The following is a 26,542-nucleotide window of genomic DNA, read 5'->3' on the forward strand; positions in this document are numbered from 1 at the left end:
CCCGGGATCCAGTTTGGTGCGTTTGTTTAAGAAACATCGATTATAAGCTAACTATTAACGGTACGAGAGCATGGTCTACCGCATGACTGGATCGAAAGGAGTCCTAACGATGACTGCCGAATATGGCGTACAGTATGTAACTAAGGCGTACAATCGGTATAGTTCGTATAAGATCGTACATCTTCAGCTATGCCAAGTTATTCGATTATTTGTTAATATCAACGTTTCCTGTCATTGTAAAGTTTCTAAAAGATAGTTTTTATGACCCGTAGACTCCTCCTAATATCTGAGCTGCGAAAGATAACTTCTGCTAGCAAATACTTATTAATAAAAATTACTTCATTCGCGCCACAATAAATGTACTTTCTCCACTTACCTGTTTGCTAACGTCACGGGCAATTTCTGCATCGGCACCTCATCCCACTGCCTCTGAAAGCGCCAGATTGCCAACCGCCTCTGCTAGCCAATGTGGGAAACAACAATCACTCCTTACCACGTAGGATGTGCAAGTTTTCGCGCACATCTTGTACGACTAGCATTCCTGAAAAACTGTGTACACCGGAGAAATACTTAGTCACAGTCGAGGCAGCTGTTTCCAGAAAGAATATCACACTCATCAAAACAGTGTGCGTTGTTTTTAAATCTCCTGCGAGTAGGTAACTACCTGTGAGTGATGTACTGACTGTGGAATTCCACCCGTGCACTTGTACTCCACAAGTCACTCTGCGGCCTGTGGCTGAGGGTACATAACGCAAGTAATTCAGTTGACCATGGCATAATAGCTAGGATTATTTGAATAAGCGTGAATTTCTACATTTTTCAGGATTTTATTTAATCGCAAAGATGGACCTAGCCGTTGTTCTATTTGTTGTTGCTAACCTCACTGTTATAATTGATCTTATCCAGCTCTCGATGTGAGTTTATCCGGCGTAAGTTTTTTCGTCTCTGCATAGCTTCAGCAGTCAACATCCATTTGAACCGGCTTAATGAAGACAAACCGTGGCCTCCATCTACAAATTTACCCTTACACTTCCCTTCATTATCAAACTGGACTTTCCTTGATTCCTCACAAGCTATCCATGTTTCACTACCAAACAATATTACACTCAGTACGCCCGTGAGGTTCTAGGCGCTACAGTCTGGAGCCGAGCGACCGCTACGGTCGCCGGTTCGAATCCTGCCTCGGGCATGGATGCGTGTGATGTCCTTAGGTTAGTTAGGTTAAATTAGTTCTAAGTTCTAGGCGACTGATGACCTCAGACGTTAAGTCGCATAGTGCTCAGAGCCACACTCAGTACAAATACCTTCCGAGGACAATCCCTGACACAATTATATTCGTTGTTGACAAATTTCTGTATCTCAGTTGCATTTCTTTCTATGGCCTATTTCCATTTCATATCGTCACCACTTCGGACACCATTAGTTATTTTGCTACCCACATAGCGAAACTTACCAGCTACTTTTAGTGTCTCATTACCTGATATGCTGTCTCTCAATATCATACATTACATACATTAACCTTGTTTTACAAATGTTGATGTGCGTTCCGTAACCTCTTTCCAAGACACTACCCATTCCGTTAAACCAATATTCCAAGTCCTCTAACGTCTCTGACGAAATTACAATGAACATCTTCATTTCTTTTCGAGTAACTTTAGCCGCCTTTCCAAATTTCTCCTTGGTTTCCTGTACTGCTTACTCAATGTAGAGACTCAATAACATCTGAGATGGGTTACAATCCTATCTCACTACCTTGTCAATTACTGCTTCCCTTCCACATCCCTCCAAGCTTTTAATTTCTGTAGGGTTTCTGTACTAGTTGCAGATAACATTTCACGCTCTATACTTTATCCCTGCTATTTCCTGGATTTCGGAGAGTAGAGATAAGTGCGCAAATCCGGACCCACTGTGTCTTTTTAATTTTTTGAAAATGGAAAATATTAAGAGATTAGGCATTAAAACTATGAAATACTTCCTTTACAAATTTATGCTCCATTTACATTTTGCTCTTAGAAATTAGCATTAAAAGTTGTTGTTGTTGTTGTGGTCTTCAGTCCTGAGACTGGTTTGATGCAGCTCTCCATGCTAATCTATCCTGTGAAAGCTCCTTCATCTCCCAGTACCTACTGCAACCTACATTCTTCTGAATCTGCTTAGTGTATTCATCTCTTGGTCACTCTCTACGATTTTACCCTCCACGCTGCCCTCCAATGCTAAATTTGTGATCCCTTGATGCCTCAGGACATGTCCTACCAGTCGATCCCTTCTTTTAGTCAAGTTGTGCCACAAACTTCTCTTCTCCCCAATCCTATTCAATACCTCCCCATTAGTTACGTGATCTACCCACCTAATTAAAAGTTATAATGAAACAAAAATATTTTCAAGAACCTTAAACTTAATGAGTTTGGAAAACAGCTGCCTAATTGGAGCACTTCTAAAAATTTGCAAAATGGCACTAAATAAAATAGGAGGAAGAGTTTAAATTAGAAGAAACGTAATAGAGTTTCAAATTAGGTACAATTTAACATCTTCCAAAAGGTTATAGAATTTACCTGTGGTTTCTTCGCTGAACCCAAGAGCCTAGCTATAGAGTGTTCCTGCAGGGTTTCCTTCTGACAGTCTGGTTTCGTGACATTTAAGAAAAAGACTGATACTTCCTGGCAGATTAAAACTGTGTGCCGGACCGAGACTCGAACTCAGGAACTTTGCCTTTCGCGCGCAAGCGCTCTACCAACTGAGCTACCCAAGCACGACTCACGCCCCGTCCTCACAGCTTTACTTCTGTCAGTACCTCGTCTCCTACCTTTCAGACTTTACAGAAGCTCTCATGCGAACCTTGCAGAACTAGCACTCCTGAAAGGAAGGATATTGCGGAGACATAGCTTAGCCACAGCCTGGGGGATGTTTCCAGAATGACATTTTCACTCTGCAGCGGAGTGTGCGCTGATATGAAACTTCCTGGCAGATTAAAACTGTGTGCCGGACCGAGACTCGAACTCGGGAATCTGCCAGGAAGTTTCATATCAGCGCACACTCCGCTGCAGAGTGAAAATCTCATTCAAGAAAAAGACTATCGCTCTTCTTCAGCAGCAGTTTCATTTTTCAAAGAATGTACAGCCATTTTTCACAAGCCTTTATGAGTAAGCCCAAAGAAAGAAGTTTCAGTAGTAAGACAATGCTAAACCAGCTCTTTTTCATGATCTTTACCGAAAATTGTAGGACTGCCTCCGTTTTTAGTGCTTCCTCTGGTGTACCATACATCATGTTGAACAGCATCGGAAGTGTTGTTATTAGGACGTGAAACTGGTTATTGGCCTTCTTCTTTTTCTAAACAGCATCAGTAGCACTGATTATAAAAGACGTTCACACTTTTCGATATCCTCTTAGAATTTGAAGTAGAATTCCATGAGAATAAGTATATGTACTGACACAGACGATATTTAAAAATGGAGGAAAATGAAGGGTCCGGCTTAGGCAACAAATTTTTAACCGACATGTAGATTAAACAGTTTACAAATAAACGATAGTCTTAAACTTTACTACTCAAAATCATATGGTTCAAAAGCTTACCTGCAGTATGTAGGGGAAATAACGTAAACTTCAGCAGAATGTAAAACGTTTTTCCATTATCAAAACATGTAATGGCAAACTGATACGAAACAAGTGAAGGAGGCGACTTGTGCACGCTGGTACACAGTGGTAGTAGCCTTGCACTTGCATTCACTAGAGTTCAGGAGACTGCAGAGGCAAAGCCAAAAACCGGGGGATTCACTTTGGGGGCGGGGGGGAGTGAGGGGCAGTTGCATTTTGGGCGCTTTCCTCCATATTCCCATCAACATTGGGAAAGCTTTCTCTAAACCTACAAAATCCGAAACTTTAAATATGATAAAAAAGAAATAATTTGTTTAATACACTACTGGCCATTAAAATTGCTACACCACGAAGATGACGTGCAACAGACGCGAGATTTAATCGACAGGAAGAAGATGCTGTGATATACAAATGATTAGCTTTTCAGAGTATTCACACAAGGTTGGCGCCGGTGGTGATACCTACAACGTGCTGATGCAACCGATTTCTCATACACAAACAGCAGTTCACCGGCGTTGCCTGGTGAATCGTTGTAGAGATGCCTCGTGTAAGGAGGAGAAATGCGTACCACCACGTTTCCGACTTTGATAGAGGTCGGATTGTAGCCTATCGCGATTGAGGTTCTACATCTACATATACATCTACATTTATACTCCGCAAGCCACCCAACGGTGTGTGGCGGAGGGCACTTTACGTGCCACGGTCATTACCTCCCTTTTCTGTTCCGGTCGTGTATGGTTCGCGGGAAGAACGACTGTCTGAAAGCCTCCGTACGCGCTCGAATCTCTCTAATTTTACATTCGTGATCTCCTCGGGAGGTATAAGTAGGGGGAAGCAATATATTCGATACCTCATCCAGAAACGCACCCTCTCGAAACCTGGCGAGCAAGCTACACCGCGATGAAGAGCGCCTCTCTTGCAGAGTCTGCCAGTTGAGTTTGCTAAACATCTCCGTAACGCTATCACGGTTACCAGATAACCCTGTGACGAAACGCGGCGCTATTCTTTGGATCTTCTCTATCTCCTCCGTCAACCCGATCTGGCACGGATCCCACACTGATGAGCAATACTCAAGTATAGGTCGAACGAGTGTTTTGTAAGTCACCTCCTTTGTTGATGGACTACATTTTCTAAGGTCTCTCCCAATTAATCTCAACCTGGCACTCGCCTTACCAACAATTAATTTTATATGATCATTCCACTTCAAATCGTTCCGCACGCATACTCCCAGATATTTTACAGAAGTAACTGCTACCAGTGTTTGTTCCGCTATCATATAATCATACAATAAAGGATCCTTCTTTCTATGTATTCGCAATACATTACATTTGTCTATGTTAAGAGTCAGTTGCCACTCCCTGCACCAAGTGCCTATCCGCTGCAGATCTTCCTGCATTTCGCTACAGTTTTCTAATGCTGCAACTTCTCTGTATACTACAGCATCATCCGCGAAAAGCCGCATGGAACTTCCGACGCTATCTACTAGGTCATTTATATATATTGTGAAAAGCAATGGTCCCATAACACTCCCCTTTGGCACGCCAGAGGTTACTTTAACGTCTGTAGACGTCTCCCCATTGATAACAACATGCTGTCTTCTGTTTGCTAAAAACTCTTCAATCCAGCCACACAGCTGATCTGATATTCCGTAGGCTCTTACTTTGTTTATCAGGCGACAGTGCGGAACTGTATCGAACAACTTCCAGAAGTCAAGGAAAATAGCATCTACCTGGGAGCCTGTATTTAATATTTTCTGGGTCTCATGAACAAATAAAGCGAGTTGGGTCTCACACGATCGCTGTTTCCGGAATCCATGTTGATTCCTACAGAGTAGATTCTGGGTTTCCAAAAACGACATGATACTCGAGCAAAAAACATGTTTTAAAATTCAACAACAGATCGACGTCAGAGATATAGGTCTATAGTTATGCGCATCTGCTCGACGACCCTTCTTGAAGACTGGGACTACCTGTGCCAATCATTTGGAACCTTCCGTTCCACTAGAGACTTGCGGTACAAGGCTGTTAGAAGGGGGACAAGTTCTTTCGCGTACTCTGTGTAGAATCGAATTGGTATCCCGTCAGGTCCAGTGGACTTTCCTCTGTTGAGTGATTCCAGTTGCTTTTCTATTCCTTGGACACTTATTTCGATGTCAGCCATTTTTTCTTTTGTGCGAGGATTTAGAGAAGGAACTGCAGTGCGATCTTCCTCTGTGAAACAGCTTTGGAAAAACGTGTTTAGTATTTCAGCTTTACGCGTGTCATCCTCTGTTTCAATGCCGTCATCATCCCGGAGTGTCTGGATATGCTGTTTCGAGCCACTTACTGATTTAACGTAAGACCAGAACTTCCTAGGATTTTCTGTCCAGTCGGTACATAGAATTTTACTTTCGAATTCACTGAACGCTTCACGCATAGCCCTCCTTACGCTAACTTTGACATCGTTTAGCTTCTGTTTGTCTGAGAGGTTTTGGCTGCGTTTACACTTGGAGTGAAGCTCTCTTTCCTTTTGCAGTAGTTTCCTAACTTTGTTGTTGAACCACGGTGGGTTTTTCCGTCCCTCACAGTTTTACTCGGCACGTACCTGTCTAAAACGAATTTTACGATTGCCTTGAACTTTTTCCATAAACACTCAACATTGTCAGTGTCGGAACAGAAATTTTCGTTTTGATCTGTTAGGTAGTCTGACATCTGCCATCTATTACTCTTGCTAAACAGATAAACCTTCCTCCCTTTTTTTATATTCCTATTAACTTCCATATTCAGGGATGCTGCAACGGCCTTGTGATCACTGATTCCCTGTTCTGCACTTAAAAAGTCGAAAAGTTCGGGTCTGTTTGTTATCAGTAGGTCCAAGATGTTATCTCCACGAGTCGGTTCTCTGTTTAATTGCTCGAGGTAATTTTCGAATAGTGCACTCAGTATAATGTCACTCGATGCTCTGTCCCTACCACCCGTCCTAAACATTTGAGTGTCCCAGTCTATATCTGGTAAATTGAAATCTCCACGTAAGACTATAACATGCTGAGAAAATTTATGTGAAATGTATTCCAAATTTTCTCTCAGTTGTTCTGCCACTAATGCTGCTGAGTCGGGAGGTCGGTAAAAGGAGCCAATTATTAACCTAGCTCGGTTGTTGTGTGTAACCTCCACCCATAATAATTCACAGGAACTATCCACTTCTACTTCACTACAGGATAAACTACTACTAACAGCGACAAACACGCCACCACCAGTTGCATGCAATCTATCCTTTCTAAACACCGTCTGTGCCTTTGTAAAAATTTCGGCAGTATTTATCTGTGGCTTCAGCCAGCTTTCTGCACCGATAACGATTTCAGCTTCGGTGCTTTCTATCAGCGCTTGAAGTTCCGGTACTTTAACAATGCAGCTTCGACAGTTTACAATTACAATACCGATTGCTGCTTGGCTCTCGCATGTCCTGACTTTGCCACGCACCCTTTGAGGCTGCTGCCCTTTCTGTACTTGCCCGAGGCCATCTAACCTAAAAACCGCCCAGTCCACGCCACACAACCCCTGCTACCCGTGTAGCCGCTTGCTGTGTGTAATGGACTCCTGACCTATCCAGCAGAACCCGAAACCCCACCACCCTATGGCGCAAGTCGAGGAATCTGCAGCCCATACGGTCGCAGAACTGTCTCAGCCTCTGATTCAGACCCTCCACTCGGCTCTGTACGAAAGGTCCGCAGTCAGTCCTGTCGACGATGCTGCAGATGGTGAGCTCTGCTTTCATGTTGCTAGCGAGACTGGCAGTCTTCACCAAATCAGACAGCCGCCGGAAGCCAAAGAGGATTTCCTCCGATCCATAGCGACACACATCATTGGTGCCGACATGAGCGACCACCTGCAGATGGGTGCACCCTGTACCCTTCATGTCATCTGGAAGGACCCTTTCCACATCTGGAATGACTCCCCCCGGTATGCACACGGAGTGCACATTGGTTTTCTTCCCCTCTCTTGCTGCCATATCCCTAAGGGGCCCCATTACGCGCCTGACGTTGAAGCTCCCACCTTATCGTATCGCGACATTGCTGTTCGCGTTAGTCGGGATCCAATGAGTGTTAGCGGAATATGGAATCGGTGGGTTCAGGAGGGTAATACGGAACACCGTGCTGGATCCCAACGGCCTCGTATCACTAGTAGTCGAGAAACAGCCATCTTATCCGCATGGCTGTAACGAATCGAGCAGACATGTCTCCATCCCTGAGTCAACAGATGGGGACGTTTGCAAGACAACAACCATCTGCACAAACAGTTCGACGACGTCAGCAGCAGCACGGACTCTCAGCTCGGAGACCATAGCAGCGGTTACCCTTGACGCTGCATCACAGACAGGAACGCCTGCGATGTTGTACTCAACGACGAACCTGGGTGCACGAATGGCAAAACGTCATTTTTTCGGATGAATCCAGGTTCTGTTTACAGCATCATGATGGTCGCATCCGTGTTTGGCGACATCGCGCTGAACGCACATTGGAAGCGTGTATTCGTCATCGGAGTGGCCGTGTGTATTCTGGACGCTACAGTCTGGAACCGAGCGACCCCTACGGTCGCAGGTTCGAATCCTGCCTCGGGCTTGGATGTGTGTGATGTCCTTAAGTTAGTTAGGTTTAATTAGTTCTAAGTTCTAGGCGACTGATGACCTCAGAAGTTAAGTCGCATAGTGCTCAGAGCCATTTGAACCATTTTTGTATTCGTCATCGCCATAATGGCGTATCACCAGGCGTGATGGTATGGCGTGCCATTGGTTACACGTCTCGGTTACCTCTTGTTCGCATTGACGGCACTTTGAACAGTGGACGCTACATTTCAGATGTGTTACGACCCGTGGCTCTACCCTTCAGTCGATCCTTGTAAAACCCTACATTTCAGCAGGATAATGCACGACCGCATGTTGCAGGTCCTGTACGTGCCTTTCTGGATACAGAAAACGTTCGACTGCTACCCTGGCCAGCACATTCTCCAGATCTCTCACCAATGAAAACGTCTGGTCAATGGCGGCCGAGCAACTGGCTCGTCACAATACGCCAGTCACTACTATTGATGAACTGTGGTATCGTGTTGACGCTGCATGGGCAGCCGTACCTGTGCACGCCATCCAAGCTCTGTTTGACTCAACGCCCAGGCGTATCAAGGCCGTTATTACGGCCAGAGGTGGTTGTTCTGAGTACTGATTTCTCAGGATCTATGCACCCAACTTACGTGAAAATGTAATCACATGTCAGTTCTAGTACTATATATTTGTCCAATGAATACCCGTTTATCATCTGCATTTCTTCTTGGTGTAGCAATTTTAATGGCCAGTAGTGTAGTTATTATTGCTCGTTGAAGTTGCCTAGCTAGGTAAGTGCCTGTGAAGTCCACGTGTAAGTCTGTCCCTGTCTGTGGAGGTTGGTGGTGCCGCCGCGAGTGACCCCTGTTTGCGCAGGTCTGGACCGGCGGCCTGGCGACCGGAAGTACGAGCGGCCGGGCCGCACGGTGTCCGGCGCCATCTCGCTGGCCGTGGAGCGCGTCAACGGGCGCGGCGGCGAGCTGTGGGCGCGCGGCCACTCGCTGCACTTCGAGGTGGCCGAGACGTACGGCGAGGAGACGACCAGCATCCGGCGCACAGCCGAGCTCTGGCGCCGCAACATCACCGCCTACATCGGGCCGCAGGAGACCTGCGTGCACGAGGCGCGCATGGCCGCCGCCTTCAACCTGCCCATGATCTCCTACGTGAGTAGGGCCACTGCTGTCGCTGCTGCTGCTATGCTCTGTTCAAAGTATTACACTGAAGAGCCAAATAAACTGGTACACCTGCCCCGTGAACAAGCAGAAGTGCCGCAACGCGACGTGGCATGGACTCGAATAATGTCTGAAGTAGTGGTTGGGGGTATGGAGGAGAGGGGTGGGGGGTCTGACACCATGGCTCCTGCAGGGCTGTCCATAAATCTGTAATAGTGAGAGGGGGTTGAGATTTCTTCTGAACATCACTTTGCAAGGCATCCCAGATATAATGTTCATGTCTGGGAAGGCAGGTGGCCAGCGAATGTGTTTAAACTCACAAGATGATCTTTGGTTTGTGGAGCGCTCAACTGAGAAGGATAACCGCGCCCGTACAAATTCCCAAACTTTGCTCAGTCCAATCAAAAAAATGGTTTAAATGGCCCTGAGCACTATGGGACTCAACTGCTGAGGTAATTAGTCCCCTAGAACTTAGAACTAGTTAAACCTAACTAACCTAAGGACATCACAAACATCCATGCCCGAGGCAGGATTGGAACCTGCGACCGTAGCGGTCTTGCGGTTCCAGACTGCAGCGCCTTTAACCGCACGGCCACTTCGGCCGGCTCAGTCCAATCTCTCCGCTTTCGTGAATGATGATAAAATGATGAGAACAACACAAGCACCCAGTCGTCTCGAGGCAGGTGAAAATCCCTGATCCCGCCGGGAATCGAACCCGGGACCCCGTGCTCGAGAAGCCAGAACGCGACCTCGAGACCACGAGCTGCAGACAAATTCGGAAGAGTGTTGCTGGAGCCACTCTGTAGAATTTCTGGACGGGTCGGGTGTCGTATTGTTCTGCTGGAATTGTCCAAGCTCGTCGGAATTCACAATGGACATGTCTGCGGGTGATCAGACAGGATACTTACGTACGTTTCACCTGTCAGAGTCGTATCTAGACGTATCAGAGGTCCCATATCACTCCAACTGCACACGCCCCACACCGTTAGAGAGCCTCTACCAGCCTGAACAGTCCCTTGCTGACATGGTTCAAATGGCTCTGAGCACTGTGGGACTTAATATCTGAGGTCATCAGTCCTCTAGAACTTAGAACCACTTACACCTAACTAACCTAAGGACATCACACACATCCATGCCCGAGGCAGGATTCGAACCTGCGAGCGTAACAGCAGCGCGGTTCCATAATGAAGCACCTAGAACCGCTCGATCAGACCGGCCGGCCCCTGCTGACATGCTGGATCCATGGATTCATGAGGTTGTCTCCAGAATCCATTTGAAACGAGATTCCTCCGTCCAGTCAACATGTTTCCGGTCATCAACAGTCGAATGTCGCTGTTGACAGGCCCAGGCGAGGCGTAAAGCTTTGTGTCATGCAGCCACCTAGGGTACAAGAGTGGGCTTTCGACTCCGAAAGCCCATATCGGTAATTTTCTGTTGAATAGTTCGCACGTTGACATTTGTTGATGACCCAGCATTGAAATCTGTACCAATCTGCGGAAGGGTTGCACTTCTGTCACATTGAACGATTCTCGTCACTAGTCGTTGGTCCCGTTATTGCAGGATCTTTTCCTGCCGCAGCGACATCGGAGATTTGATGTTTTACCGGATTCCTGACACTCACGATGTTGTTGTTGTTTGTTGTGGTCTTCAGTCCTGAGACTGGTTAGATGCAGCTCTCCATGCTGCTCTATCCTGTGCGAGCTTCTGCATCTCCCAGTACATACTGTAACCCACATTCTTCTGAATCTGTTTCGTGTATTCATCTCTTGGTCTCCCTCTACGATTTTTACCCTCAGCGCTGCCTTCCAAGGTGATCCCTTGATGCCTCAGAATATGTCCCTTCTTCTAGTCAAGTTGTGCCACAAATTTCTCCCCAGTTCTGTTCAGTACCTCCTCATTAGTTACGTGATCTACCCATCTAATCTTCAGCATTCTTCTATAGCACCACATTTCGAAAGCTTCTATTCTCTTCTTGTCCAAACTAGTTATCGTCCATGTTTCACTTCCATACATGACTACACTCCATACAAATACTTTCAGAAACGACTTCATCACACTTAAATCTATACTAGATGTTAAGAAATTTCTCTTCTTCAGAAACGCTTTCCTTGCCATTGCCAGTCTACATTTTATATCCTCTCTACTTCGACCATCATCAGTTATTTTTCTCCCCAAATAGCAAAACTCCCTTACTACTTTAAGTGTCTCATTTCATAATCTAATTCCCTCAGCATCACCCGACTTAATTCGACTACATTCCATTATCCTCGTTTTGCTTTTGTTGATGTTCATCTTATACCCTCCTTTCATGACACTGTCCATTCCGTTCAGCTGCTCTTCCAAATCCTTTGCTATCTCTGACAGAATTACAATGTCATCGGCGAACCTCAAAGTTTTTATTTCTTCTCCATGGATTTTAATACCTACTCCGAATTTTTCTTTTGTTTCCCTTACTGCTTGCTCAATATACAGATTAAATAACATCGGGGAGAGGCTACAACCCTGTCGCACTCCCTTCCCAACCACTGTTTCCCTTTCATGCCCCTCGACTCTTATAAATGCCATCTGGTTTCTGTACAAATAGTAAATAGCCTTTCGCTCCCTGTATTTTTCCCCTTGCCACCTTCAGAATTAGAAAGAGAGTATTCCAGTCAACACTGTTAAAAGCTTTCTCTAAGTCTACAAATGCTAGAAACGTTGGTTTGCCTTTCCTTAATCTAGCTTCTAATATAAGTCGTAGGGTCAGTATTGCCTCACGTGTTCCAATATTTCTACGGAATCCAAACTGATCTTCCCCGAGGTCGGCTTCTGCCAGTTTTTCCATCCGTCTGTAAAGAATTCGCGCGTTAGTACTTTACAGCCGTGACTTATTAAACTGATAGTTCGGTAATTTTCACATCTGTCAGCACCTGCTTTCTTTGTGATTGGAATTATTATATTCTTCTTAAAGTCTGAGGGTATTTCGCCTGTCTCATACATCTCGCTCACCAGATGGTAGAGTTTTGTCAGGACTGGCTCTCCCTAGGCCGTCAGTAGTTCGAATGGAATGTTGTCTACTCCCGGGGCCTTGTTTCGACTCAGGTCTTTCAGAGCTCTGTCAAAATCTTCACGCAGTATCTTATCTCCCATTTCATCTTCATCTACATCCTCTTCCATTTCGATAATATTGTCCTCAAGTACATTGCCCTTGTATAGACCCTCTATATAATCCTTCCACCTTTCTGCGTTCCCTTCTTTGCTTAGAACTGGATTTCCATCTGAGCTCTTGATATTCATACAAGTGGTTCTCTTTTCTTCAAAGGTCTCTAATTTTCCTGTAGGCAGTATCTATCTTACCCCTAGTGAGATAAGCCTCTACATCCTTACATTTGTCCTCTAGCCATCCCTGCTTAGCCATTTTGCACTTCCTGCCGATCTCAGTTTTGAGATGTTTGTATTCCATTTTGCCTGCTTCATTTACTGCATTTTTATATTTTCTCCTTTCATCAATTAAATTCAATATTTCTTCTGTTACCCAAGGATTTCTACCAGCCCTCGTCTTTTTACCTACTAGATCCTCTGCTACCTTCACTACTTCATCTCTCAAACCTACCCATTCTTCTTCTACTGTATTTCTTTCCCCCATTCCTGTCAATTGTTCCCTTATGCTCTCCCTCAATATCTCTACAAACTTTGGTTCTGTCAGTTTATCCAGATCCCATCTCCTTAAATTCCCACCTTTTTTGCAGTTTCTTCAGTTTTAATCTACAGTTCATAACGAATAGATTGTGGCCAGAGTCCACATCTGCCCCTGGAAATGTCTTACAATTCAAAACCTGGTTCCTAAATCTCTGTCTTACCATTATATAATCTATCTGATACCTTTTAGTATCTCCAGGCTTCTTCTATGTATACAACCTTCTTTTATGACTCTTGAGCCAAGTGTTAGCTATGATTAAGTTGTCATCTGTGCAAAATTCTATCATGTGGCTTCCTCTTTCAATTCTTAGCCCCAATCCATATTCACCTACTACGTTTCCTTCTCTCCCTTTTCCTACTACCGAATACCAGTCACCAATGACTATTAAATTTTTATCTCCCTTCACTATCTGAATAATTTCTTTTATTTCATCATACATTTCTTCAATTTGTTCATCATCTGCAGAGCTAGTTGGCATATAAACTTGTACTACTGTAGTAGGCGTGGGCTTCGTGTCTATCTTGGCCACAATAATGCGTTCACTATGCTGTTTGTAGTAGCTTACCCGCACTCCAATTTTTTTATTCATTATTAAACCGACTCCTGCATTACCCCTACTTGATTTTGTATTTATAACCCTGTACTCGCCTGACCAAAAGTCTTGTTCCTCCTACCACCGAACTTCACTAACTGCTACTATATCTAACTTTAACCTATCCATTTCCCTTTTTAAATTTTCTAACCTACCTGCTCGATTGAGGGATCTGACGTTCCACCTTCCGATCCGTAGAACGCTAGTTTTCTTTCTCCTGATAACGACTTCCTCCTGAGTATTCCCCGTCCGGAGATCCGAATGGGGGACTATTTTACCTCCGGAATATTTTACCCAAGAGGACGCCATCATCATTTAACCATACAGTAAATCTGCATGCCCTCGGGAAAAATTACGGCTGTAGTTTCCCCTTGCTTTTAGCCGTTCGCAGTACCAGCACAGCAAGGCCGTTTTGGTTAGTGTTACAAGGCCAGATCAGTCAATCATCCAGACTGTTGCCCCTGCCCCTCTTCAGGAACCACACGTTTGTCTGGCCTCTCAACAGATACCCCTCCGTTGTGGTTGCACCTACGGTACGGCCATCTGTATCGCTGAGGCACGCAAGGCTCCCCAACAACGGCAAGGTCCATGGTTCTTGGGGGGGTGGGGGGGGGGGGACGACACACTCACGATACATACGTGAAATGGTCGTACTGGAAAATCCCTCCACTTCATCGCTATGTCGGGGATGCTGTGTCGCATCTATAACACCACGCGTAAGCTCAATTAAATCTTGATAACCTGCCGTTCTAGCAGCAGTAACCAATCTAACAATTGCACTAGACACTTGCTGTTTGATATAGGCGTAGCCGACATCAGTGCCGTATCTGCTTGTTTATATATCTCTGTATTTGAATACGCTTGCCTATACCAGTTTCTTTGGCGCACCAGTATATAGTTGGTTGAGACATGACAGTTAAATATCGCTGAGAGTTCTTTGATTATCTTTCTGCACTTTTCTTGACTATTTTTGGGTAGAGAACAAGCTTGCTAACTCTGTAAGAAGATTTCAGATTATCTTTTTAAGAAACTAACGGGTCCAGGCGTTCGTCCCGTCGTCTGGTTTGACCATCAGGTCAGGTCTAGAAGACGGAAGGTATCTCCAGGGCATTGCAATTCGCAGAGGATAGTAAGCCCCTACTCATTGCAATGCTTTGGCGGGGAATGCGGGTTTCTCCTTTGAAGAAAGCTTCCACTAATCCCCTGCAAGTTCGCTGTGCACAGATTTAAGAGGTGGCTGTCATACCACTGCTGATCCACCGTGTGAAAATTCGTTGCCTTTTCCTCCAGGTGAGCACTTCAATGTTAGCGGGATTTGCTATGCTACTTGTGCTTCCTGGTTAATTACTCGTACATTGTTTCGTGGGTCTTGGACTCGTTTGCTTTGCATTTGGGAGATGCACAGCTATGGAAAGCTTGTAGCAGTCTTCACATAGATGAGGTACCAATCCATAGTTTTAGAGGAACTTTCATGATTAACTGAGCTTGTAGTGAGCTTCGTATTTTAATATTTCACGTGACTTCATGGTCATTGCATTGCAGCCATTTCTCAGTCAACATTGTGACACTTTAGGTTCATTTCGTTGGAAACATATTCTCTACTTACTTTCAGTGAGGCAGGAACTAGATATGATTCAACAAAATTGTAAAAAATATCGAAGTTATACAGAAGTTTCTCTTTATTAACTGATGACTAGTTTCAGACTTTTCAGTCCACTTTCAGATCATTCAAATAAAGTCATACAGCAAATTCAAAGCGACTGTGTGTGGCTGAGTGAGACGTATTATTTAGAAAAGGACCGTACTGTGCTGCATGCAACAATATGTTTTACTACATGCAGAAAGGTACCGTCGTATTGTAAATGGTATGCTGCAGTCAGCCACACACACACATTGTTTGTGTCCAGTGTTCAAACGAAATGGATTTTGTTGTATGACTTATGTGGATAATTTTAAAATGTACTGAAAAGGTCAGAAACTTGTCATCAGTAAATACAGACAAATTTCTGCGAAACTCTGACGGTTTCTTACCATTTAGTTGACTGTATTCTCCGTCATTTTAATGTAGTGTTTGTCTAGATCACAGTAAATAACATATTAAACTCGGACTTGGTTTGAATTTCAGAACGAAATTATTATCTTACAACTGACCCTAGTTGGATGATGCTCTGAAAACAAATGTAACCATGCTTTCTTAAGTTGTCTACCTCACTGTGACGGTGTTCCACTGGTGGTCTCGAGTAACCGGCCAATAGGAAACTGGCCGCTATGTCTGCTGTTGCCACAGAGATGGTGGCTGGCCGTCTCAGTGCCCTGGACACCGTACCAAACAATGTACAGCTACCGGCCGGCCGGTGTGGCCGTGCGGTTCTAGGCGCTACAGTCTGGAGCCGGGCGACCGCTATGGTCGCAGGTTCGAATCCTGCCTCGGGAATAGATGTGTGTGATGTCCTTAGGTTAGTTAGGTTTAATTAGTTCTAAGTTCTAGGCGACTGATGACCTCAGAAGTTAAGTCGCATAGTGCTCAGAGCCATTTGAACCATTTTTTTACAGCTACGGCAGGTTGCGCCAAGCCCTAGTAGCACAGCGCGGAGTACAGGACAGGCTAAAGATTCGAGACCCGGTAACGGGCGTTGTCTTCACTCCAGCGTCTGACACAGAGGTGCCTTAATAACGTAGCGCAGCTGTCCTATGATGACTAACTTGCCCCTTTCATTCTCTGAATTTGAAAATATTTTACTCTCGCCAATCCTAATACGAGAAAATAAGAGAATTCAGAGCTCGTACAGAAAGACATAAGACTACATTTCTCCCGCGCTCTGTTACAGAGTAGAACGGTAGTGAAATAGCCTGAAGATTGTTCGAAGAACTCTCTGCCAGGCACTTAAGTGTGCATTGCAGGGTAGTCATGTAGATATAAATGTAGATGTAGAGATCACGTTTTCGACCAACGGCCTTGCTGCAGTGGTAACACCGGTTGCCGTCAGATCACCGAAGTTAAGCACTGTCGGGCTGGGCTAGCATTTGGATGGGTGACCATCCGGTCTGCTGAGCGCTGTTGGCAAGCGGGGTGCACTCAGCCCGTGTGAGGCAAACTGAGGAGTTGCTCGATTGAGAAATAGCGGCTCCAGTCTCGTTAACTGACATACGGCCTGGAGAGCAGTGTGCTGACCACATGCCCCTCCGTATTCGCATACAGTGACGCCTATGGACTGAGGATAAAACGGCGGCCGGTCGGTACCGCTGAGCTTTCCATGGCCTGTTCGGACGGAGTATAGTTTTCGTTTTAGAGGTCAAATATTCAGTGGGTAGGACTTCACAGGGTAAGTTGGGTACGTAAATTAATGTATGAGTGGTTCCAATGACGGTGGCAGGTAATCGGAAAGTTGTTCTGGAAAATGTCGCATTGGGTACCGTTAGTCAGTAACCCTTGCCCCTGTATCTCTGTGCGCTGCGCGCCACAGCAACGTTCGCAGAATTTCTGGAGTAGAATAGATTGAACTCACATGTCCCGGGAACGGTGTGATTCGTTGTGTGGTGGAAACGGCAACCGACCCTATTCCCCGGTGCAGTAATTCCTAGGTACAGAGCACTGCGTAGGTTTTCCTGTCCAATATCCTCCGCTTGCAAGGCCGCCTTCTGACCTTAAGGTGTGTGGGTGGATCGGAATGACAGTAGATGTATTCTATTCCACTTACCTGCTTTTCACCTTTCTTTTTTCCTGGAGAAAGCTTGTCTAGGTTTCCCTTAAACGAACGACTCTGTCCTACAAGCACTAGAGTTGTAATACAACATTAAAAGTTTTATTACCAGGTAGGGTGTTTAGTTCCATGAAACCAACTTTATTCACTTCCTCTTTCGTACTTACGTGCCGGTTAATATTATGCATTATGCAACATAGTACTTTCATAATGTCACTTTTATTATGGGCACCTTCCTGTCTGGAAGTCTCTTTTTAACTTGACGCCAAATACCTTTTAATCTTTTGGAAAAATAAAATATAAAAAAGACAAATTCTCTCAGGAATATATCGGGTGATCAAAAAATCAGTATAAATTTGAAAACTTAATAAACCACGGAATAATGTAGATAGAGAAGTTAAAATTGACACACATGCTTGGAATGACATGACGTTTTATTAGAAGCAAAAAAAAAAGTACTTGCGCACGTCGTTTGGTGATGATCGTGTGCTCAGCCGATACTTTCGTCATGCTTGGCCTCCCAGGTCCCCAGACCTCAGTCCGAGCGATTATTGGCTTTGGGGTTACCTGAAGTCGAAAGTGTATCGTGATCGACCGATGTCTCTAAGGATGCTGAAAGACAACATACGACGCCAATGCTTCACCATAACTCTGGACATGCTTTACAGTGCTGTTCACAACATTATTCCTCGACTACAGCTATTGTTGAGGAATGATGGTGGACATATTGAGCATTTCCTGTAAAGAACATCATCTTTGCTTTGTCTTACTTTGTTATGCTAATTATTGCTATTCTGATCAGATGAAGCGTCATCTGTCAGACATTTTTTGAACTTTTGTATTTTTTTGGTTCTAATAAAACCCCATGTCATTCCAAGCGTGTGTGTCAATTTGTACTTCTCTATCTACATTATTCCGTAATTTATTCAGTTTTCAAATTTATACTGACTTTTTGATCACCCGGTATATACCTCACATGTAAAACTTGCTAAAGAATCATCATAGGACAGAGAGGCAAGAGCTTTAATATTTAAGCAATTTACAGAAGCAGCCGTAGCAACAAACACAAAAATCACCGGACAGCCATTCACAAACATAGAGGAACACCTTAAAATAGTCCACCACTTTCAGAAATCACATGCAATCGATTTAATGGAGTTGCTGGAAATTTTTGTAAACTACAAACAGCAAGGAGGAAGAAGTCTCAGTGTCAAACCAATTCCTTCAAATGTTGCTCTTGCGTATAAGAACTATAATATCTAATCCATAGCCTGCCGGTGTGGCCGTGCGGTTCTAGGTGCTTCAATCTGGAACCGCGTGACCGCTACGGTCGCAGGTTCGAATACTTTCTCGGGCATGGATGTGTGTGATGTCCTTAGGTTAGTTAGGTTTAAGTAGTTCTAAGTTCTAGGGGACTGATGACCTCAGATGTTAAGTCCCATAGTGCTCAGAGACATTTGAACCATCTAATCCATAAATATCTCCATTCTTCACACATTCCACTCAGCACTTGCAATAAAATAATAAAAAATACAATGCAAAGCCAATCATTAATTTAAATAGTAAATTAAGATAAAAGTGATAAGTGATAGAATCCTTGAAGAATGGAACACCGTTGTCTGTATCCAAATTCCTTGAAACATACTGTCGTACTATATTTGTACCATATTTTGATTTCAGATAAACAAACAGTATGAATGCTAGTTTGCATGCACGATGAAGAAGGCATAGTGCCTTTAAGCACACAGACAAAAATGCTATTTTCCAAGATAAAAAATTATGTTTTATTCTTAGCGATTTTCGAGTTATAGTAGAACGACAAATACGCGACGCAGCTATAATATAAAATACCGATGTGACTATTTCCACTTGATGATGAGAATAAATTCTCAAAACGCATTGTGCTATGCATAACAAATGTAACTGGTGCAATGTTTATTATTTAAATCAAACAACTTCAGTCAGTTACAATATTAACACAGAATAAGATTCACTGATCCTTTCTATTACAGAACTAACTGAGTCACAGTGCTGTTGTTGCAATATTGTGTGGCGGGCAGCCTAAAGCTTTCTCTGACGCCCAGATGTATTTGTAGCCTTTGCCACTCGCTCAAACACAGGTATAGTTGAAACTTCCTGGCAGATTAAAACTGTGTGCCCGACCGAGACTCGAACTCGGGACGTTTGCCTTTCGCGGCAAGTGCTCTACCAACTGAGCTACCGAAGCACGACTCACGCTCGGTACTCACAGCTTTACTTCTGCCAGTATCTCGTCTCCTACCTTCCAAACTTTACAGCTCGCAGGAGAGCTTCTGTAAAGTTTGGAAGGTAGGAGACGAGATACTGGCAGAAGCAAAGCTGTGAGTACCGGGCGTGAGTCGTGCTTCGTTAGCTCAGTTGGTAGAGCACTTGCCCGCGAAAGGCAAACTCCCGAGTTCGAGTCTCGGTCGGGCACACAGTTTTAATCTGCCAGGAAGTTTCATATCAGCGCACACTCCGCTGCAGAGTGAAAATCTCATTCTGGAAACATCCCACAGGTATAGTTGACGATGTCGACAATATTTTATAGTGGCAAAATCCTTTCAACCATTTCGCAACCGTGGAGCTTAAATACTAAGCCATTCCATCAACTTCATCATCGAAACTTTGGTACACTTCAGAAGGCCATTCACGTTGACAAGCGTAAGTCTATGGTCCGGCTTATATGGTTCATGTTTCATTTTCGCGTTGCACTGATATTTGAAAATTTATTTGGTGATTGCTCCTGTTTATACAAATCTTTTAATTTTCTATTTGATTGTCTTGATCGCAGTTCGGAGAAAAACACAAATAAATTTAAAAATATGTACATCAATTACCACTCTCCAAATTGTCATTTTACTGGGTGATCAAAAAGTCAGTATAAATTTGAAAACTTAATAAACCACGGAATAGTGTAGATAGAGAGGTACATATTGACACACATGCTTGGAATGACATGGGATTTTATTAGAACCAAAATGCAGGATGGCGCTCCACCCCATATTGCTAGACGCGTGAAAGATCTCTTGCGCACGTCGTTTGGTGATGATCGTGTGCTCAGCCGATACTTTCGTCATGCTTGGCCTCCCATGTCCGCAGTCCTCAGTCCGTGCGATTATTGGCTTTGGGGTTACCTGAAGTCGCAAGTGTATCGTGATCGAGCGACATCTCTACGAATGCTGAAAGACATCCGACGTCAATGCCTCACCATAACTCTGGACATGCTTTACAGTGCTGTTCACAACATTATTCCTCGACCACAGCTATTGTTGAGGAATGATGGTGGACATATTGAGCATTTCCTGTAAGGAACATCATCTTTGCTTTATCTTACTTTGTTATGCTAATTATTGCCATTCTGATCAGATGAAGTGCCATCTGTCGGACATTTTTTGAACGTTTGTATTTTTTTCGGTTCTAATAAAACCCCATGTCACTCCAAGCATGTGTGTGAACTTGTTCCTCTCTATCTACATTATTCCGTGATTTATTCAGTTTTCAAATTTATACTGACTTTTTGATCACCCGGTATGTCAAACCAGCTAAGTATCCAACGTTTCCCGTCTGTGTACGTATTCCTATCTTCATTTTCGCATCCCCTCTTTCCCCCTCCCCCCCTGTCTCTGACCCTCTCCCTCTTCACCCTCTCTCTGCCCATCCCCTCCTCCCCCTGTGTCTGTCAATCTACTCTTCCCCCCTTTGTTCATCTCCTCCTCCCTCCTCTCTCGGCCTGTCTCTTCCTCGCCCTGCCTCTGCCCGTCTCCTTTTCTTTCTTTTCTGTGTCCATCTTTTCCTTTCGCTTCTCTCAGTCCATTTCGCCATTTCCCTCTCGCTCTCCGTCTCGTCCTACATCTACATCTACGTGATTAGTCTGCTATTCACAACAAAGTGTCTGGCAGAGCGTTCAATGAACTACCTTGAAGCTGTTTCTCTACCGTTCCACTCCCGAACGGCGAGCGGGAAAAACGAGCACTTACATTTTTCTGTGTGAGCCCTGATTTCTCTTATTTTAAACTGCTTGTAAACTGTTCGCGTCCCGCTGTGGTTAAAGTATACTGCGAATGGCAAAATGTCACTGTCTACAACCGGCGCCGAGGCAACTGTGGTGCAGAAAGGGCCGTAGATGGCAGGAGTGAACAACAACTGTACTGGCGATCAGACGTGCAACTGTTGAGCAACTAACCGCCCAGATGAACCAAGGGGCTACCAGCATTGTCTGCTCAACAGCATTCAGCGAACGTTACTGTGTATGAGCCTCCGCAGCAGGTGTCTGGTTATGCAGTCATGCTGACTGCTGCTCGTCGAGAAGAAAGACTGAAAATCTCACGCCAGTATCGCAATTGGATGTCCGCTGAGCGGCGACAAATGGCCTTTTCCGATGAATCACTTGCATTCTGCATCTGCTGTTGGCAGGTAGGGCGTGAGAAACCTGAAAGACACCCTGTAACAGTCATCGGAAGGATTCTGGCGGGGCCGGCTGTTGCGGCCGAGCGGTTCTAGGCGCTTCAGTCTGGTACCGCACGACCGCTGCTGTCGCAGGTGCGAATCCTGCCTCCGTCATGGATGTGTGTGATGTCCTTAAGTTAGTTAGGTTTAAGTAGTTCTAAGTCTAGGGGACTGATGACCTCAGATGTTAAGTCCCATACTGCTCAGAGCCATTTGATTCTGGCCAGAGGAGGCAGTTTTATGGTCTGGAATGCACCATGGATCAACACAAGTATGCATCTATCCTCGGACTCTGCGTCCACCCCTACATGCAGTTTGTTTTTGCTCCTCGGCACGACGGTAACTACTAGCAGGACAACGCAACGTGTCGCACTGCTCGCAGTGTACATGCATAATTCGAAGAGCACCAGGTTGAGTTCACCGTACTCCCTTGGCCACCAAACCACGAGCATCAAAACCCTTTAGAGAACCTGTAGGACCACCTCGATCGGGCTGTTTCCACTACGGATCCTCAACCGAGAAACCTGGGGCAGCTGGCAACGGCACTGTAGTCGGCATGGCACCACATCCATGTCGGTCCTTTCAGAATCTCATGAACTCCCTTCCTGCACGTCTCGCATCGGTGCGCGCAGCAAAAGGTAATTTTTCAGGCTTTTCAGCAGGTGGTCACATTAATGCGACTAGACAATGCAAGATAAGCGTCACAAGAAGTAAAGCAAGGGATTCGTCAATGAAATCAAACGATGCAGAGAGAATTAGATTAAAAAAGGAGTAGATCAGTGTTGATATTTTCTCGCAGCAAAATAACTGATGATGGATAAAGTAGAGAGGTTATAAAACGCCGACTGGCTGCAGCGAGGAAATTTTTGAAAAAGAGGAATTGGTTCAGATCGAGTATAAATGTGTTAGGAAGTTTTCTCTGAAGGTAATTGTCTGGAGTATAGCCTTGTAAGGAAGTGAAATGTGAATGATGAGTAGTTCAGAGAAGATGACGATAGAAGCTTTTCAAATGTGGTGAATAGAAGTACGCTGAAGATTAAATGGGTTGATAGAATAACTAAGCTCAAAGCACTGAATCGAGCTGAGAAGAAAAGAAATTTATTATACAATTTGAGTAAAAGTAGATATTGTAGGGAGAGATCAACAGACAAATACAGTAAGCCAATTCAAGGCTGAAATAACCGTATGGAGTTAAAGAGAGCAGAAAGGTGCATCAAATCTGTTTTCGGACTAAAGACCACAACAACAACGATGTCAGATTCACCGTTTAGGTAATTTTTTTTTAATGTGCCACTGATTACTGTTTTTAGGAAGTCTAATATCTGTACCTGTGTGTGTGTGTGTGTGAATTCCTATGGGAGCAAACTGCTGAAGTCATCGGTCTCTGAACTTTCACACTACTTAAACTAACTTATGCTAAGAACAACACACACACCCATGTCCGAGGGAGGATTCGAACCTCCTGCGGGAGGAGCCGCGCAATCAGTGACATGGCGCCTCTAACCGCGCGGCCACTCCGCGCGGCGATCTGTACCCGGTGTTCCTATATTTTCCCTCTCTCCAGCGAAGTGGCTGCTTTGGGTAGAACCGTTTTGTTACCGGGTATGTCGCCTCAGTTTTTTTTTTGGGCCCGGGTTCGACTCCCGTCCGGGCTGCAGATTTTCTGCGCCTGTCGACTGGGTGTTGTGTTGCCCTCATCATTACTTCATCATAACCGACGTGCAAGTCGCCCAATGTGGTGTCGCCCGAAATAAGACTTGCATCCGTCGGCCGAACTTCCCCGGACGCGGCCTCCCAGCCAACAATGCCACACAGTCATTTCATTCTTTGCTAGCGGCATTGACGCTTCACAGCTATCACGACTTCAAGGCACCTCTGCTGTTCAATCGACGCGACACTTCACACCGCCGGAACTGAGCGGTCAGGCCACCATGCTGCGTACATGACGAAACACGTCTGCCTCGACGGTAAGAACAAAAGGCGCAAAATACAGTCTCACTAGGTACCGGTTCAGAGGCTTGACAGAGCTGCTATCTGAAGTAGTATGACTGTTTCTAGTACACTGTAACACCACTAGGAGCTTCGTAGGAAAATACATTTGCAGGGAAGTAATCCAAGTCCCAAGAATGCCATTCTGATTAGGTCCGACACAAGCAAGAAAGAGTCTATCCTTAAAACAGTCTAAGTGCAAAGAGAAATCAACGATGAAAGGTGAGAACAGCGGCGTCAGTCCCAATGATGGTCTTCGAGAGCGTTCTGAGACGGTGAGGTGACTATCACCCTCCTGGATGCCAAGAAGAACTGGCTGGTGTAGTCCACGCGCCGGCCTTTATGGCTGCCAGTGGCGGAATAGCCGTCATACAATTGTCACGGGTTGTGCGGATGCAAATAGGGTCCTCGGAAGTGACGGCCTCGGCCAGCACTGGTACCGCCGCCTTGTGTCTGGTCGTGACTGTGACCTGGGGAGCTCGAGTTGCTGAAGCATCCAGGGGTCATGTAGACAGCATGCCTTCCCATTTGCCGTGGTCTCCGATATTTTTTTCTTGTCACAGCCTACTGACTGGTTTGATGCGGCCCGTCACGAATTCCTTTCCTGTGCTAACCTCTTCATCTCAGAGTAGCACTTGTAACCTACGTCCTCAATTATTTGCTTGACGTATTCCAATCTCTGTCTTCCTCTACAGTTTTTGCCCTCTACAGCTTCCTCTTGTACCATGGAAGTCATTCCCCCATGTCTTAGCAGATGTCCTATCATCCAGTCCCTTCTTCTTATCAGTGTTTTCCACATATTCCTTTCCTCTCCGATTCTGCGTAGAACCTCCACATTCCTCACCTTATCAGTCCACCTAATTTTCAACATTCGTCTATAGCACCACATCTCAAATGCTTCGATTATCTTCTGTTCCGGTTTCCCCACAGTCCACGTTTCACTACCATACAATGCTGTACTACAGACGTACATCCTCAGAAATATCTTCCTCAAATTAAGGCCGGATTTGATATTAGTAGACTTCTCTTGGCCAGAAATGCCTTTTTTGACGTAGCGAGCCTGCTTTTGATGTCCTCCTTGCTCCGTCCGTCATTGGTTATTTTACTGCCTAGGTAGCAGAATTCCTTAACATCATTGACTTCGTGACCATCAATCCTGATGTTAAGTTTCTCGCTGTTCTCATTTCTACTACTTCTCATTCCCTCCGTCTTTCTCCGATTTACTCTCAAACCATACTGTGTACTCATTAGACTGTTCATTCCGTTCAGCAGATCATTTAATTCTTCTTCACTTTCACTCAGGATAGCAATATCATCAGCGAATCGTATCATTGATATCCTTTCACCTTGTATTTTAATTGCACTCCTGAACCATTCTTCTATTTCCATCATTGCTTCCTCGATGTACAGATTTGAAGAGTAGGGGCTAAACGCTACAGCCTTGTCTTACACCCTTCTTAATACGAGCACTTCGTTCTTGATCGTCCACTCTTATTATTCCCTCTTGGTTGTTGTACATATTGTATATGACCCGTCTCCCCCTATAGCTTACCCCTACTTTTTTCAGAATCTCGAACAGCGTGCACCATTTTATATTGTCGAACGCTTTTTCCAGTTCGACAAATCCTATGAAAGTGTTTTGATTTTTCTTTAGCCTTGCTTCCATTATTAGCCGTAACGTCAGAATTGCCTCTCTCGTCCCTTTACTTTTCCTAAAGCCAGCTGATCGTCACCTAGCGCATTCTCAATTTTCTTTTCCATTCTTCTGTATATTATTCTTGTAAGCAGCTTCGATGCATAAGCTGTTAAGCTGATTGTGCGATAATTCTCGCACTTGTCAGCTCTTGCCGTCTTCGGAATTGTGTGGATGATGTTTTTCCGAAAGGCAAATGGTACGTCGCCAAAATCATATATTCTACACACCAACGTGAATAGTCGTTTTGTTGCCACTTCCCCCAATGATTTTAGAAATTCTGATGGCATGTTATCTATCCCTTCTGCCTTATTTGAGCGTAAGTCCTCCAAAGCTCTTTTAAATTCCGATTCTAATACTGGATCCCCCATCTCTTCTAAATCGACTCCTGTTTCTTCTTCTATCACATCAGACAAATCTTCACCTTCATAGAGGCTTTCAATGTATTCTTTCCACCTATCCGCTCTCTCCTCTACATTTAACAGTGGAATTCCCGTTGCACTCTTAATGTTACCACCGTTGCTTTTAATGTCACCAAAGGTTGTTTTGACTTTCCTGTATGCTGAGTCTGCCTTCCGACTATCATATCTTTTTCGCTGTCTTCACATTTTTACTGCAGCGATTTCGTCTTAGCTTCCCTGCACTTCCTATTTATTTCATTCCTCAGCGAATTGTATTTCTAGCACATGTAAAGATCCTGATTCCGAGTTGCGAGCTCCAATCACGCTCATCGTGTCGTATGACAATGGATGAATCTTTCGTACACTGTAGAGGTATTTTAAAGTAAGTACCTGGAATTAGAGGGGATAACGATTTGATCATCCAGCTGCTTCTTGGCGTATAGGAGGTGTCGGATTATAGCGATAAGCGTAACTGCCGTAACAATTAATTTCTCAGACAACAGAAATTTTCTGTCTTCGTGACAGCTGTTATGCACACAATCAGAGCTACTTCCGTGCTTTGAAACACCAGTGTAGATGAGTTCTGGTCTCTGTGGTTGGAGAGATATTCGATCAAAATGTAATCATCATGGTTTGCACAGTCAAAGTATAGATCAGATACTAGTTGTGGTTCTAACATACTGAT

The 26,542-nt window shown here is 44.6% G+C and overlaps 1 protein-coding gene across 1 annotated transcript in view; it reads left to right on the forward strand.

Annotated features, from left to right (window-relative positions):
• The window catches only part of LOC124549794 (guanylate cyclase 32E), an 828,442-nt gene that overhangs the window by 242,592 nt on the left and 559,308 nt on the right, over positions 1-26,542 (forward strand). Inside the window, exon 3 of the mRNA XM_047125268.1 lies at positions 9,040-9,326. Coding sequence (XP_046981224.1) covers positions 9,040-9,326 — 287 coding nt within the window. The remainder of the gene's footprint in view (positions 1-9,039; positions 9,327-26,542) is intronic.

Source organism: Schistocerca americana, chromosome 1 (genome assembly GCF_021461395.2).
Source record: "Schistocerca americana isolate TAMUIC-IGC-003095 chromosome 1, iqSchAmer2.1, whole genome shotgun sequence".
NCBI lineage: Eukaryota > Metazoa > Arthropoda > Insecta > Orthoptera > Acrididae > Schistocerca > Schistocerca americana.